The sequence below is a fragment of the Scleropages formosus genome, chromosome 25 (assembly GCF_900964775.1).
Source record: "Scleropages formosus chromosome 25, fSclFor1.1, whole genome shotgun sequence".
Lineage (NCBI taxonomy): Eukaryota > Metazoa > Chordata > Actinopteri > Osteoglossiformes > Osteoglossidae > Scleropages > Scleropages formosus.
In genome coordinates, this window is record NC_041830.1 from 4,786,765 (window position 1) to 4,801,646 (window position 14,882).

Consider the following 14,882-nt stretch of genomic DNA (forward strand, 5'->3'; position numbering starts at 1 on the left):
TTAGGGGGGAGTTGCTCCCTCAAGTGGAGGAGTTTAAGTATCTTGGGGTCTTGTTCACGAGTGAGGGAAAAATGGAGCGGCAGGTCGACAGACGGATCGGTGCGGCGTCTGCAGTAATGCGGTCATTGTACCGGTCTGTTGTGGTGAAGAGGGAGCTGAGTCGTAAGGCGAAGCTCTCAATTTACCGGTCGATCTACGTTCCTACCCTCACCTATGGTCATGAACTCTGGATCATGACCGAAAGAATGAGATCGCGGATACAAGCGGCAGAAATGAGTTTCCTCCGCAGAGTGGCTGGGCGCACCCTTAGGGCTAGGGTGAGGAGCTCAGTCACCCGGGAGGAGCTCGGAGTAGAGCCGCTGCTCCTCCGCATCGAGAGGAGCCAGTTGAGGTGGCTCGGGCATCTGTTCCGGATGCCTCCTGGACGCCTCCCTGGGGAGGTGCTCCGGGCTTGTCCCACTGGGAGGAGGCCTCGGGGCAGACCCAGGACACGTTGGAGAGACTATGTCTCCCGGCTGGCCTGGGAACGCCTTGGGGTTCCCCCAGAGGAACTGGAGGAGGTGTGCGGGGAGAGGGAGGTCTGGAGTACTCTGCTCGGACTGCTGCCCCCGCGACCCGGCCCCGGATAAAAGCGGAGGAAGATGGATGGATGGATGGACATGCTGTTCAGGTTCCCCCATAGTGTGTGAATGACAGAGAATGTGTTTTACTGATGTATGGATGAGTGACCCATAGTAAGTAGTGTCTCTAGCAGTATAAGTCACCTTGGTGAATAAGGTGTGTGGGCTGATAATACAACATAGAATTTATAGGAAGTTGCTTTGAAAAAAAAGCTTGCTAAATAAATAAATGTAAGAGAGCACATTAGTTGCGGTTGCAGGTCACAGGGCAGTTTTGGTAAGGTAGAAGGTGGCTTGCAGGGGGGGTGGTGTGTGGGCTAGTAACACTACATAGTATCCATTGTAAGTTGCTTTGAAGAAAAGCGTCTGCTAAGTGTATAAATGTAATGTAAGCCAAAGACACTGGGACTGCAAAACCATGAGGGTGTTTGCAAGAATCCGTGTTGACGGGTGGACATGGAACTCCTTTTATCCTTGTCTTCTTAATTGAGCACAGGTGTTGTTGCTCTACTTGGTCCCGGGAGCGTGACACAGCCACTTCTTTCCTTGGACTGAATTTCATTAACCCAGTTTTCAGCCAACCTTACCCTGTTTCATAGGCCCTGAAACATGGAAGTAGATACCTTCTGCTCCTACTGATAGAGAATTCTTGTCTGCCATATCAGATTGTTTAGAAGAGACAATGCAGAGTTGTGAAAATCACAAGGGTTTTCCAGGAATTGCACCTCTCTCCTTACTTTTTCCTGGCTATATAAGGAGATTGTTGGCCATGCTTGCTTTGTGGATTCTTGATGATATTCACATCTCCTCTGATGCTGGTCATATCTCAGTTATGTTACTTGACTTGACTGCTGCGTTTGATACTGTTGACCATAGCATCTTACTCAGTAGACTTAAAACCCTGGTTGGCCTAAGGGGCACTGCTCAGATGTGGTTCCACTTGTATTTAACTAACCATAAACAGTTTGTATTGAAATCTGATGACTGCGTCCCTTCATTCTCGTCTTTGGTTCAATATGGTGTGCCTCCGGGCTCTGTGTTGGGTCCATTATTGTTCTCATTCCTAATACCATTTGGTAATATTATTTTCCAGCATAATGTAAGTTTCCACTCATATGCTGATGATACACAGCTATATGTGTCACGTCCCACGGGGTCACTGCCCCTCCTGGTCAGAGGCGGCGCCACTCAGTGCCACTAGTTAACGCTTACCTATCACCTCACAGTCTCGTAGGACATGGAGGTATAAAAGGAGCCAGCGGAGCAGAACTACTTGCGGATTCTTAATCAGCGGTTCTATTGTGCTCTCTTGGCGATTCGTAGTCTCTTGTTCCCACAATCTGTTTCCTAGGTGTGCATGTTCCAGTCCCGAGTGCCCGTCCCGTCAGTTCCTGCCTCTTGTTCTTCAGTCCTGGTCCATCGTTCCTGTCTGGTATTTCGTCACGTCTCGGGGTTGCGGTCATACTCACAGATTAGCGTTTCACTGTTCACCGTAGTTCAAACACCGTGTGTGTTTCCTGGTCTCGTGTTTCCTGTTTCACTTCCACCGAGTGTCTTACAATACGCACAGTACACTTTTAACATCACACTGCACGTGAAGTCATTTTATATTTCGTCTGTGTTTGGACGTAATAGCAACGCGCGTCCGTGTCGGACTCCCGTCCGGACGCTACAGAAGAATCCGCCTGCTAATATGACTTCAGCAGAATGGCGTGAACTGGCGGATCTGACAGAGGCGAACCAAGAACAACTCCTGGTTTGCACAAACGCCGCTAGCCGCCTCACGGATCACTTGGAGCGGTTGACACGACTCCTCAGTCGCTGTGGGCATGGCGCCGAGCCGACCAGTTCACAATCACATTATGATTGGCAGACATGTCGTCTTGATCATCCTGATCCCTCGGGTCCTCGCGCTGAGCCTGCGGTTGCCCTATGTGACAGTGAGCCAGCTAAAGCACGCAACCTTGTCAGCTGTGCAGGGCTCGAAGAACAGTGCCTCAGGCAGGGAGTAATACGTCTCAGTAACGGGCGTTTGACAGAGGCGGAAAGGAGGCGCCGTTTTCTGCAACGCTTGTGCTTTTACTATGGAGCTGCGGATCACGTTCAGGTTTCCCGTCCGGTGCGGCCATCCCGTGGATCCCAACGGACCGACTTACTGGTGAGTGATGTATCTCTCCATACCTCCCTGTTGACGTTACCAGTTACAGTATCCTGGGGTTTCCAGCGGCAGGAGACAAAAGCTATGGTAGACAGTGGCGCTGCAGGGAATTTCATGGATCATGATATTGCCGCGTCCTGGGGCTTGCCCTGTGCCCCATGCTCCAAACCCCTGGCTATTAAAGCTATTGATGGCACTCCAATCGGGTCGGGGCGTGTAGAGCAGCACACAGAGCCCGTTACTATGCAGGTAGGGCCACTCCATAAGGAACAGATATGGTTCTATCTGATTAAGTCCCCTGATCACCCCATTATTCTGGGATATCCATGGTTACTCGCCCATGACCCTATTATCTCTTGGAGTGAGGGGAAACTGCTGTCTTGGGGAAAGCAGTGTCCCAAACACCTGGAGACGTCTTGTAACTCCACATCCATAGAGAGTCCTAATGCAGATCTGCCCCTGCAGATTCCAAGGGAGTACACAGATCTAGTGGCGGTGTTTAGCAAACACAAGGCTGCAGAACTGCCCCCTCATAGACCTTGGGATTGTGCTATAGATCTTTTTTCTGGCACTACACCCCCTAGGGGGCGGGTATACCCTCTTTCTCAACCTGAACATCAGGCAATGGAGGCTTATATAACGGAGGCACTAGAAGCCGGACTAATCCGGCCGTCTACTTCTCCAGCTTCCGCTGGCTTTTTCTTTGTTGAGAAAAAAGACGGGGGTTTGCGCCCGTGTATTGATTATCGGGGGCTAAATGCCGTTACTGTGAAGTACCCGCATCCCTTGCCTCTTATCACGTCGGCCCTCGAACAGGTTTCCGGTGCTACCATCTTTACGAAACTGGACCTTAGGAGCGCATATAACCTGATTCGCGTTAGGGAAGGGGATGAATGGAAGACCGCCTTTAGCACCACCCTAGGCCATTATGAGTATCTGGTCATGCCTTTTGGCCTGGCAAATGCATCTTCCGTATTCCAGGCTTTTGTTAATGAAGTACTCAGAGAGCTAATTAATCGCTCAGTATTGGTGTATCTGGATGATATTCTGATCTTTTCTCGGTCCCGTGAGGAGCATATTGTACATGTCAGGGAGGTGTTGCAAAAGCTAGCAGCGCATAAGCTATACATGAAAGGGGAGAAGTGCCAGTTCCATGTGCAATCTGTGGATTTCCTGGGGTACATCCTAACACCCAATGGGGTCACGATGGATCCACAGAAGGTCTCGGCAGTTCTGTCATGGCCCCAGCCAAAGACAGTAAAGGACCTGCAACGATTCCTAGGTTTTGCGAATTTCTACAGGCGCTTCATAAGGAACTTCAGTTCCGTTGCAGCCCCGTTGACTGCTCTGTTAAAAGGAGCCCCTAGGCGCCTGACCTGGACCCCTGAGGCTAGTCAGGCCTTTGAAGACCTAAAGAAGCGTTTTACTTCTGCCCCAATCCTGAAGCACCCTGATCCCAAACTGCCCTTTATTGTGGAAGTTGATGCTTCTGAGGCAGGGGTAGGGGCAGTGCTCTCACAGCGCCAGGGAAATCCTCTGAAGCTCTATCCATGTGCGTATTTTTCACACAAAATGTCGCCTACTGAAAAGAATTATGATGTAGGAAACAGGGAGCTCTTAGCCATAAAGATGGCCTTGGAAGAGTGGAGACATTGGTTAGAGGGGGCTACGCACCCATTTTTAGTGTTAACTGATCACCGGAACCTGGAGTATCTGCAGAAGGCAAAGAGGCTCAATTCCAGACAGGCGCGGTGGGCCATGTTCTTCACCAGGTTCCGTTTCACGGTGACCTATCGTCCTGGCTCCAAGAACGGCAAGGCCGATGCCCTGTCCCGCTTGTTCGAGGTATCGCCTCAGCTCTCCCCACCAGACACCATCTTGTCCCCGACGCAGTTTGTGGCTCCTATCCGTTGGGCTTTATTGGACGATATCCAAGCAGCCCAACATCAAGAACCCGGTCCCAACGAGCAGCCCCAAGACAAAGAATACGTCCAGTCCACCGTTCGGTCCGAGCTCCTACACTGGGCCCATGATGGTCCAAGTACAGGACACCCAGGGGTCAACCGAACCTTGAAGCTTCTCTCTGAACGCTTCTGGTGGCCATCCATGAAACAAGACGTACGAGACTTCGTCCTTGCCTGCACCACATGTGCCCAGGCCAAAGTCCCACGGCAGCTGCCAGCAGGGCTTCTTGAACCACTCCCGATTCCCAACCGTCCATGGTCCCATATAGCGGTGGACTTCCTTACTGATCTTCCGTGTTCTGATGGAAACACCACCATATTGGTCGTCATAGATCGCTTTTCAAAAGCCTGTTGACTGATCTCTCTGAAAGGTCTGCCCACAGCCCTGGAGACCGCGGAACTGCTGTTCCAACATGTCTTCCGGCTGTATGGCCTGCCAGAGGATGTCGTCTCGGACAGGGGACCCCAGTTCACCTCAAGGGTCTGGAAGGCCTTCTTTGCCCGCTTAGGAGTCTCGGTCAGCCTCTCATCTGGTTACCATCCACAGTCTAATGGGCAAGTGGAACGCCTCAACCAGGAGATTGGACGTTACCTGCGGAGTTACTGTGCTCAGAATCAAGCAGATTGGAGCAGATACCTCCCCTGGGCAGAGTACGCCCAGAACTCCCTGGTCCATTCGTCCACAGACTTAACTCCTTTCCAGTGTGTGCTCGGTTACCAGCCTCCGCTGTTCCCGTGGACGATGGAGACCAGTGGGTTGCCAGCTGTGGACGACTGGTACAAGAGAAGTGAGTCGGTGTGGGAATCCGCACATGTCCGTCTCCAAGAGGTGGTGTCCAGCCAAAAGGAGAAGGCCGACAAAAGGCGTAGGACTGTATTGTACCAACCAGGGCAGAGAGTGTGGTTGTCCACCCAGGATCTCAAGCTACATTTGCCCTCGAGGAAGCTTGCCCCCCGTTTCATTGGCCCATTCAAGATCCTGAAGAGGATCAACCCGGTTTCTTACCGCCTTCAGTTGCCCTCACATTATCGTATCTGTCCCACGTTTCATGTTTCGCGCCTCAAGCCCCATTGTGTTTCCGCCCTGCAGAGCCCAGCAGTCTCTCCACCTCCACCGTTGGATGTGGATGGTTCTCCTGCCTACTCCGTCAGGGCCTTCCTGGACTCCAAACGGAGAGGGGGTACGCTGTACTATCTGGTCGACTGGGAGGGCTATGGGCCGGAGGAGCAGTCTTGGGTACCGGCACGGGACATATTGGACCCAGCTCTTATTGAGGACTTCCATGAGTCTCATCCAGATCGGCCTGCTCCGCGACGGCGGGGGCGACCGCCTACCCGCCGGCGTTCGGCGGCTGGAGCCGCCCCTGGAGGGGGGGGTACTGTCACGTCCCACGGGGTCACTGCCCCTCCTGGTCAGAGGCGGTGCCACTCAGTGCCACTAGTTAACGCTTACCTATCACCTCACAGTCTCGTAGGACATGGAGGTATAAAAGGAGCCAGCGGAGCAGAACTACTTGCGGATTCTTAATCAGCGGTTCTATTGTGCTCTCTTGGCGATTCGTAGTCTCTTGTTCCCACAATCTGTTTCCTAGGTGTGCATGTTCCAGTCCCGAGTGCCCGTCCCGTCAGTTCCTGCCTCTTGTTCTTCAGTCCTGGTCCATCGTTCCTGTCCGGTATTTCGTCACGTCTCGGGGTTGCGGTCATACTCACAGATTAGCGTTTCACTGTTCACTGTAGTTCAAACACCGTGTGTGTTTCCTGGTCTCGTGTTTCCTGTTTCACTTCCACCGAGTGTCTTACAATACGCACAGTACACTTTTAACATCACACTGCACGTGAAGTCATTTTATATTTCGTCTGTGTTTGGACGTAATAGCAACGCGCGTCTGTGTCGGACTCCCGTCCGGACGCTACAATATGCTTCACTTAAGCCTGATGAGCCATTACATATTGTGCCTTCAGCAAACAGTTTTACCAATATAACATCATGAATGAGTTTTTTTTTTTTTTAAATCTCTGAATGCCAGTAAAACCTAGGTACTGTTACTGGTGGGTGGTGATGGCACAATCACACCAATATTTCCCAGCAATGGTATAAGCTTCAAGCATAGTGTGTTAAGGACTTGGGTGTTTTGTTGGATGGAAATCTGTAATTTGTGTCTGATATTGTTACATTGACTAGGTCGTACTTCCTTCATTTGTGACACATAGCTCAATTAAAGTGATTCTTATGTAGGCAGGGTGCTGAGAAATTGGTTAATGCATTTGCGTCACATACGCTGTATTATAATGCTTTATTTTGGGGCTGTTCGTACCTGAGTATATCCAGGTTACAGTTGGTACAGAAACCTGCTGCAATAATTAGGAAGTACTGTTACACCAACTCAAACAAAAAATACAAGTACAGCCACATAATACCAGTACTTAAATCATTGCATTGGCTTCCAGTTGCGTTTAGAGTTAATTATGAAATCTTACTGCTGACCTATAAGACAGCAAATGGCATTGCTGTCTTACCTTTGTAAGATTATTGAAGACATTGTCTTCATTCATTGGATGTGAGTTACCTTAAAGTACTTGTGATCAATTATTTTCCTAAAATAAGACCTGAGGAGGCCAGCCGGCCGTTACAGAAGCGCCCATGCTGGCTGACGATGATGAGCAACCACCATGATGGACAAGATGTTCGTTGTTGAACTGGGAAATGAAGCTAGCATACAGCAACAATGCCAGTATTACCTGTGAACTGTCTTAGTCTTATTTAATCTAGAATGCCCAGGAGAGGTGGGCAGCCACTGGCACTTGGACCCCAAGAGGTTTTTTCTCCCTTGACTTTCAGCTGGGAGTTTGTTCCTTTCCTCTGTGACCAGTAGGTATATTTATAGCTCTATAAAAGCATTTGTATTATGCTAGTCTGTAGTCAACTGTCTTTGTTTTGATGTATAGTTTCTTTGCCTCATGCCTGTGTTCAAGCACTGTATGTCACTGCATGAGAAGAGCACTCTATAAAAATTGAATTTAATTGACTCAGTAAGATGGCATACCTTTAGCACCTAAACTTTGGAATAGTCTGTTACTGTCAGGAATGCATCGTCTGTTACAGCCTTTAAATCCAGGCTTAAGACTTGCATGATCACTCTGAGGTGGGCAGCCACTGGCACTTGGACCCCTTGAGGTTTTTTCTCCCTTGACTTTACACAGGAAGTAATATAGACAAGCATACCTTCCAGTTTACATGGACAGCCCTTTCTGAAAGAAAGCTCACACTGACTTGTTCAGATGCCCTTTACAGAGTGAGAGATTACCACTCACCCCTTTAAATTGAGGCCCACCTGGTCCAAAAGCAACAATAACCTTGAATGGATGAGAGGTCAATGTCTTTTCAGACTCCTGCATCGAATATAAAGCACTGGACATGGAGGTCAGGCTGAGACACTTGCTTGTTCCTCAGGTTTTTGGTGTGTGAGGATACTGACCAGCTCCCCCTCAAGTTGATGTGGTTCTGGGACACTTTCTGGCTTCCACTTCAGCCCTCTCCCAGGTCCTATTTGGGTGACTTTGAGACAAACTCCTCTGGTGGCAATATCAAGGACAAATGGACCTCACCTTCCCTGGGTTGGGACAGAAAAGGAGGAACAAGCAGATGGCAGAGCAGTAACCTTAGCACCTGAGGTGTCATCATCACTAAGGCCCCCTTAGGAGAAATCTGGGCACTCCCAGTCCTTGGTCTCTGATACAGCTTGGGCCCACAGTAGCACAACTCTCTTGCCATCTCCAGCTGTGCCTACACACTCTGGAAAGCCACACAGTACCAGTAGCTGTGTTGAGGTGTAGGCTCAGTCCTACCTACCTGCTGTTTCCACTTGTCTAGTTGCCCCTTCAGAATGTTGAGGGCATCCAAAAACTAGATGGAATATGTTTAGTGATGTGACCACCACTCAAGAGGAGCTGCCTGCCCCCCCCCCAAGTGGACCAACAGCTCCAGCTCTTCTGACCAGGGGTCCATCATTTACATTTATTAATTTAACTGATCCTTTTTAGGAACTTACAATGTTAAAGTACTTAAAGTTATTAAACAGCCCTTTGGGGGGAAAATAGGGAATGACACCCCCCCCCCCAAAAAGACAGTCCCCAGCTATCATCCTCAGATCAGTTACACTTTTAAAGTTCTTGCTACTTAACCAATAAATGGTAGCAGCTGGTCTTCATTATGCCTCTGAGGCATGGCAGGTGAGTGCAGTAGAGCATTATTCATCAATTCAGTAGAGTCCCTGCCAAGACAGTATCATCCATCAGATCTTTTTTCCATCAAGATGTGGATATTTAACTCCCAACATCCCTGTCAGTACACCCGGGCTTTTATAGTTTACAGTTTCATTTACATTTATTCATTTAGCAGACATTTCTCCAAAGCGACTATCAACAAAATAGTGTTACCAGCCCATACCTTATTCACCATGGTGACTTACATTGTATACTTCTTACAATGGGTCACTCATCCCATACATCAGTGGAACACACTCTCACTCACACACAATAGTTCTTGTGGCATTGATCATCGTATGGTCTAAAGGCTAGCGGGGATAAAGGAGAACCTGGTTAAAAACAAAGGACAGTGAACCTAAAATAGTAATTAAGGAGATTACATCCCCCTTGTTTGTTGTGCTAGGTGATAACAAAATGATTGGCTTTGCACACTATAAAATCATCAGTGAGATTAAATATACCAATAGAATTTTTTAAATGTTTGACACTTGTATCCTCGTTACATTTCAAAAATATATTAAAATCTTCACTGTTAATTATATATATTGGGAAACAAATCATTTCTGAGAGTCTAAAAATAAAAAAAACTGTTAAATTGCCTGGGCCCATGTGTATGAACATAATCCATGTGATCTTTTTTAGTTATTTGATTTATTTTTTGGTAATTTATAAATAAAGGATGTTGGAAAACCTGAAGCCTCATGATTCACACACACACACACACACATTTTGTTTTAAAATGTGCTGGATAGCCAGTCAAAATTGTTACCATGACTGAGGACTGTAACCATGACAACATGACAACATTTTTTCATTCATTAGCTCATTGATTTCACAGATTTAGATTAAAGACAATGGCAAAAGTTACTAATAAAAATGCATAATACGTTATGAAGACTTTGAGTGTAACAAGCAAAGATATCTCAAATTGAAGGTAAATCTTTTACCAGGTATTAAAAACTGCTTTGCAGGTTGAAATCATTTTGACAATCAGTACAATTATACATTGGAATATATATGAAAAATAGCTTTTCTGTAGCATGTATTAATGAACTACAGTATTGCATAATAGGCATGTGAAGTACACGTCATTATATTTTTGGTAGTCCAGAGTGACAACTCTTTACTGATCAAATATCTGTTTTTTAGGAACAATGTTCCATTTACATTTATTAATTTGGGAAATACTTTTCTCCAAAGTGACATACAAGTTAGAGTAAACAGAAGTACATTTTGCTAACAGATGCACTAATACTAGAATTTTTGGTGTCATACATTGCACAAATAGTTGTACACTGAATTCATAGGAAGCATTTTTTTTAAATGATTATTTATCATTAATATAAGCAAATTTGAAACACCAGAGTTTTGCATACTCAAGATTAAAGGCAATTATAAGCAATTTTGGGGCTTTATTAGAGTGTAGCAGACAAAAATGTTGTTTTACTTTTCATGAGACAGGAATTCAAACCAGAGAACTGGGACAACCCAGAGAGGAGAGGAAGAACTCTGTGTGGGACCAAGTCAAAGATGAGAATCAACCTCAGAAAAGGGCAAGGACAATTATATAGAGATTTGCCACCCTCTCTGAAATCACAGCGCAAGCTTACACCAAGAAAGAGATCATGGGTATGCATAGGTAAGATTGAAAGAAAGCGAGCAAGAGAAATAAGTGAGATGAGGAAGGCAATCAGGTCCTTAACAGGAATGGGAGAAAGTGACAGAACTCTCTACTGATGCAGAAAATGAGAATGTCGATGACAAGGAGGCTGTGTCTGGGATAGCAGCCAAGAGATGCCATAATAGTGAGAGCTTCGAAGATCAGGTCATAAAGGGAGGCAGGAGCCGGTCAGAAACTCTTCGGCCCACAGAAGAGGAAACAAGATTTCAGGCAGACACTCATTCAGGAGACGAAACCACTGGCCCCTTCACTTGCTGCTCCAGGCTCCACCGTAAAGGTGAATTATTAGGTCCCTTAAAATCTATGTGTCCTATGGTTTCTACCAAAGCCTTCAGTTTTTGTTAATTTTGGCATAACACTAGTCCACTGTATGAAGTCCCTCATGTCACTACCTAACCTGAGACGGTCCACTAAAACATCAACCTTTGTACAATGTTGTAAAAGGGTTGCATTGCATGTTGCTTCTATTAAACATAACAGCAATGCAGCCAATCAGTAAAAATAATAATTGTTGTTCTCATCATTATAATCATCATTCTAACAACACGGGACATTTTATAACCTAGTTCTCTACATTGCAGCCAGTTTCCGTGCCCGCTACACAGTAGGAGGTTTGATAGGAAAAGGGGGGTGTGGAGCTGTTTTTGATGGAATTCGCAAATGTGATAGAAGACGGGTAAGATCCTTATTCCTGTGTCAATGCTCCTTTATTTCTCTTATACTGTAAGTTTCAACTGCAATAGTATAATTTGACATTTAATATGTTTCTGTTTTTGGTCTATTCAATGTAAAGACAACCAAATAAATTCAATTTTCCAATGAAAATAAACTGTGGTGGTGGAGGTGACATAGGTAGGACAGGGGCTAATGATACGTTTTCAGACAAAAGGGTTTTATTTACATCCAGCAACACCAAACAGAACTGCAACTTGTCCCAACTAAGGCAGAACACAAGCAAAGACTAAGACACCACAGAATAAAGTTATCTTGAGCATGGCAGGGAAGGGGTTGGCACTGTATCACATTTCACCCTGGGCCATGCCATAGTTTCACTACTCACACACTTAAATATATAATAGTTCACCAAATTAGGTTTGTTGTCTTTTGTTTAAGTAAATGTAATTAAATAAATTACAGAATGTATTAATATATATATATGGGTTCTTTGCATATCTTTTCAGGTGGCCATCAAGTATGTGCCAAAAACTGATAAGTACCAGTACCTCCAGCTAGTAAGTACATGTTAATTTGCTGTAAATCTGCAGTATGGCATGGTTTATAAAGGCAAGACTATGGCTGACACAGCAAGGACTCATTATGAGTAGCTAAGAGCTGCAATTGTGTCTAGGCTATGGGTAAGATGAATCTTTTCTTAATTTATTGTTTTAAATTTATTTTTACAGACTATTCTTTTCGCAGAACCCATAACAAAGTTAGAGTGCTAAACAAGGTTACTGAAAATGATCCAGCCTTTCTTTTCCTGCCCACCTCCCTTGTTGCAATATGGTACCTTTGAATGTTTCCTCATCATCATATGTTCCTTATTCTCAAACTCGTTCCTCCTTGCTCATTCACGTTTGCCTCAGCCTGAAGATACAGGTCCAATCCCGATGGAGGTGGCACTTATGCAGATTTTGAGTCATCCCCCAAACTGCTGCTATATCCTTCAGCTGCTGGAATGGATTGAAAAGCCAGACCACTATATCCTGGTGCTGGAGCAGCCATTTCCCTGTCAGGACATGCTGGATTTCATAGCAAGGAGGGGAGGACACTTTGAGGAAAGTACAGCCCAGGTCATCATGAACCAGGTGGTGCTCGCTGTGAAATACTGTAGGGACCGAGGAGTCTTACACAGAGACATTAAGTTGGAGAACATCCTGGTTCAGACAGACACTATGAAGATCAAACTTATTGATTTTGGATGTGGCGACCTCTTGCAAGATACTGTCTACAGTACATTTGCAGGTCAGGTTAAGGATGAGTGGGGAATGACAGAGTAAAATCAGATTTCATCAGATTTCTTTCTTTATACTTAGTCAACTGCAATGTACACGTTCTCGCGGAAATCCATTTTTTTAGAAAAGTAAGTGCAAGCAACCCAGGAGTATTTTGGTGGCCCGATTTTGACACAGCTACTGAATTACATTTTAAATAAAAATATATTAAAAGAGTTTGTTAAGAGCTATTGGTTCATAGCTCACAATAAATAGTGAGACTTTGCTTTTTTTTGGAACAGGACCCTTAGCTAAATTCCTCATTGTCTCTGCTGCAGGGACCAAATTTTACTGCCCCCCTGAGTGGATGCTGGATGGGGAATACCTAGGGGGCCCTGCTACCATCTGGTCCCTAGGGGTGCTATTGTTTGAACTGGTCTGTGGAGGGGTGCCTTTCAAAAACAAAAAGGAAATTATTGCTGGTCAGCTTCGCTTCAAGGATAGTGTATCTGAGAGTAAGCATCTGATTAAACTTTCTTCTGTATGGTGCAGCTGGTAGTATAGTTGTTTGAGCCGTTTCCTTTGGACCCAGGTTCAAGCCCCACCTCCAGCTGTAATACCCTTGAGCAAGGTCCCTCCCCTAAATAGCTTCAGTGAAATTGCCTAGTTGTATAAATAGGCAAATAGTTATGTCATTTTGGAGAAAAGCATCAACTAAATGAATAAATGTAGATATATGCTTGAGTGTCATGTCCTACAAAGAGTTGATTGATTTATTCTGAACTGCCATTAGTCTTTTCAAGACATGTCAAAAAACATAGCTGCTAAACTAGTAGCATTTATCTGAAAAGAGTATAATGGTGTAATGGTTTTCATAACCTCAACAGAATGCCGGAACCTGATTTGTTGGTGCCTGCAGCATAATCCCAGCAAGAGACCAGTCCTGGAGCAGATACTTCAACATGACTGGATGAAGGGATTGTGATGACTGCATGAAGACGTGCATGAGGTGCACACAGACACATAGCTGAGTCATAAATTATTACATAATACATTAGCTTTTCATGCAAAGAATGCTTGAGAATTTTTTAAGATGCAAACATTTTCCACTTTATTTTTAAATGCATTCTCTTCACTGATTTATTTTCAGAGTGAAAGCAAGCTGTGTACACATGCCCAGCTGTTGACAGTAAAACACCCTCAGACAGTTTATAACTGCCTTCATTCAAGTCTTTTCACTGTTTACATTTCATGTGTGGTGTTCCACAGTGCTGGTGGTCAATAACAAGATGACAGATGTTTATGGGATGAATAAGTCAATAATAGTCATTGAGCTGAAGTGTTTGGACACAGTGTATATTTATTTTCAGCGATTTTAAAGTACTTCAAATTTTAATTCAGCTTCAACTCAGAGAAAGCAATACACTGAAGCCCCATAAAAGAAACATTTTATGGGCCCTAACCCTTAAATAAATTGAGGAATATCAATATTTTTCTACTGGTTGTGTATATCGTAAGTGGCAAGAATTTGACGAAAGTTGTTATTTTTATGGGATGAATTGGTTTATAATCTGCATTGACTAAGAGGTTGTGATCTTGTTTTTTTGTGTCCATGGTCTGCTCTGCTTGGACTTTTGCTCTGTGCTTCTGGGATAGGCACCAGACCATCGTAACTCTTACATGGACAAGTGGTTAAGGAAAGCGAGTAACTGTGAGGGAGGAAAATGTGCCTTTCCCTTAGCCCTAGCTAAAAACATTGATAGTTAACAAGTATCACGTTAAAGGGAAAACAGGTGTAATAAAGAGGAAGAAGGTAAAATATACAGATATAAACTTTGTTGCCTTCTGGGAATGTTTTGCCAGCAAAAGCAAAAACTTAACCAAATTTTGTTTATCTACAATGGTCAATGAAAAAAGAAGTCAATGGTCAGATTAAAAAAATTAGATGACAGAAGATGTTGCTCTTGGTTTGCAATAAAAGTGACTTGATAAATACAGACTCATTCATTTAGTAGATTGTGATCTGGTGAGCAGTGGCACCTTGGCAGAGGTGAGATTAGTGTGATGGATAGCTCCACAACACCCATCCCTGCCAGGCCCTTTTAGAAAGGCCAGCTACTGTCAATGGAAAGAAATTGTGGAAGACTTCAGGAGAGAACTGTTTGGGGAGTTCTGATTTTTTTTTTTTTTTTTCTTGTTTATCCTCTCTGTGAGGATGTAAGAACCTCATCCTGAGTTCTTTACGTTTAAAATAAAACC

At 45.1% G+C, this 14,882-nt stretch overlaps 1 protein-coding gene across 1 annotated transcript; it reads left to right on the top strand.

Moving 5' to 3' along the window:
* The first annotated feature begins 9,839 nt into the window (after positions 1-9,839).
* LOC108928159 (serine/threonine-protein kinase pim-2-like) lies at positions 9,840-14,502 on the top strand. The gene is made up of 8 exons (XM_018741950.2): positions 9,840-9,942; positions 10,470-10,647; positions 10,751-10,966; positions 11,271-11,365; positions 11,871-11,921; positions 12,276-12,654; positions 12,962-13,138; positions 13,511-14,502. The coding sequence occupies exons 2-8, from the start codon at positions 10,539-10,541 to the stop codon at positions 13,606-13,608; spliced, it is 1,125 nt and encodes a 374-aa protein (XP_018597466.1). The 5' UTR covers positions 9,840-9,942; positions 10,470-10,538; the 3' UTR covers positions 13,609-14,502.
* The last annotated feature ends 380 nt before the right edge of the window (positions 14,503-14,882 follow it).

Coding starts and splice junctions, on each gene's coding strand:
- LOC108928159 (XM_018741950.2), top strand. CDS start 10,539: ATGAGAATCAACCTCAGAAAAGGGCAAGGACAATTATATAGAGATTTG. Junction 12,655..12,961: donor TGTCTACAGTACATTTGCAG/GTCAGGTTAAGG, acceptor TCTCTGCTGCAG/GGACCAAATTTTACTGCCCC. Junction 13,139..13,510: donor CAAGGATAGTGTATCTGAGA/GTAAGCATCTGA, acceptor TAACCTCAACAG/AATGCCGGAACCTGATTTGT.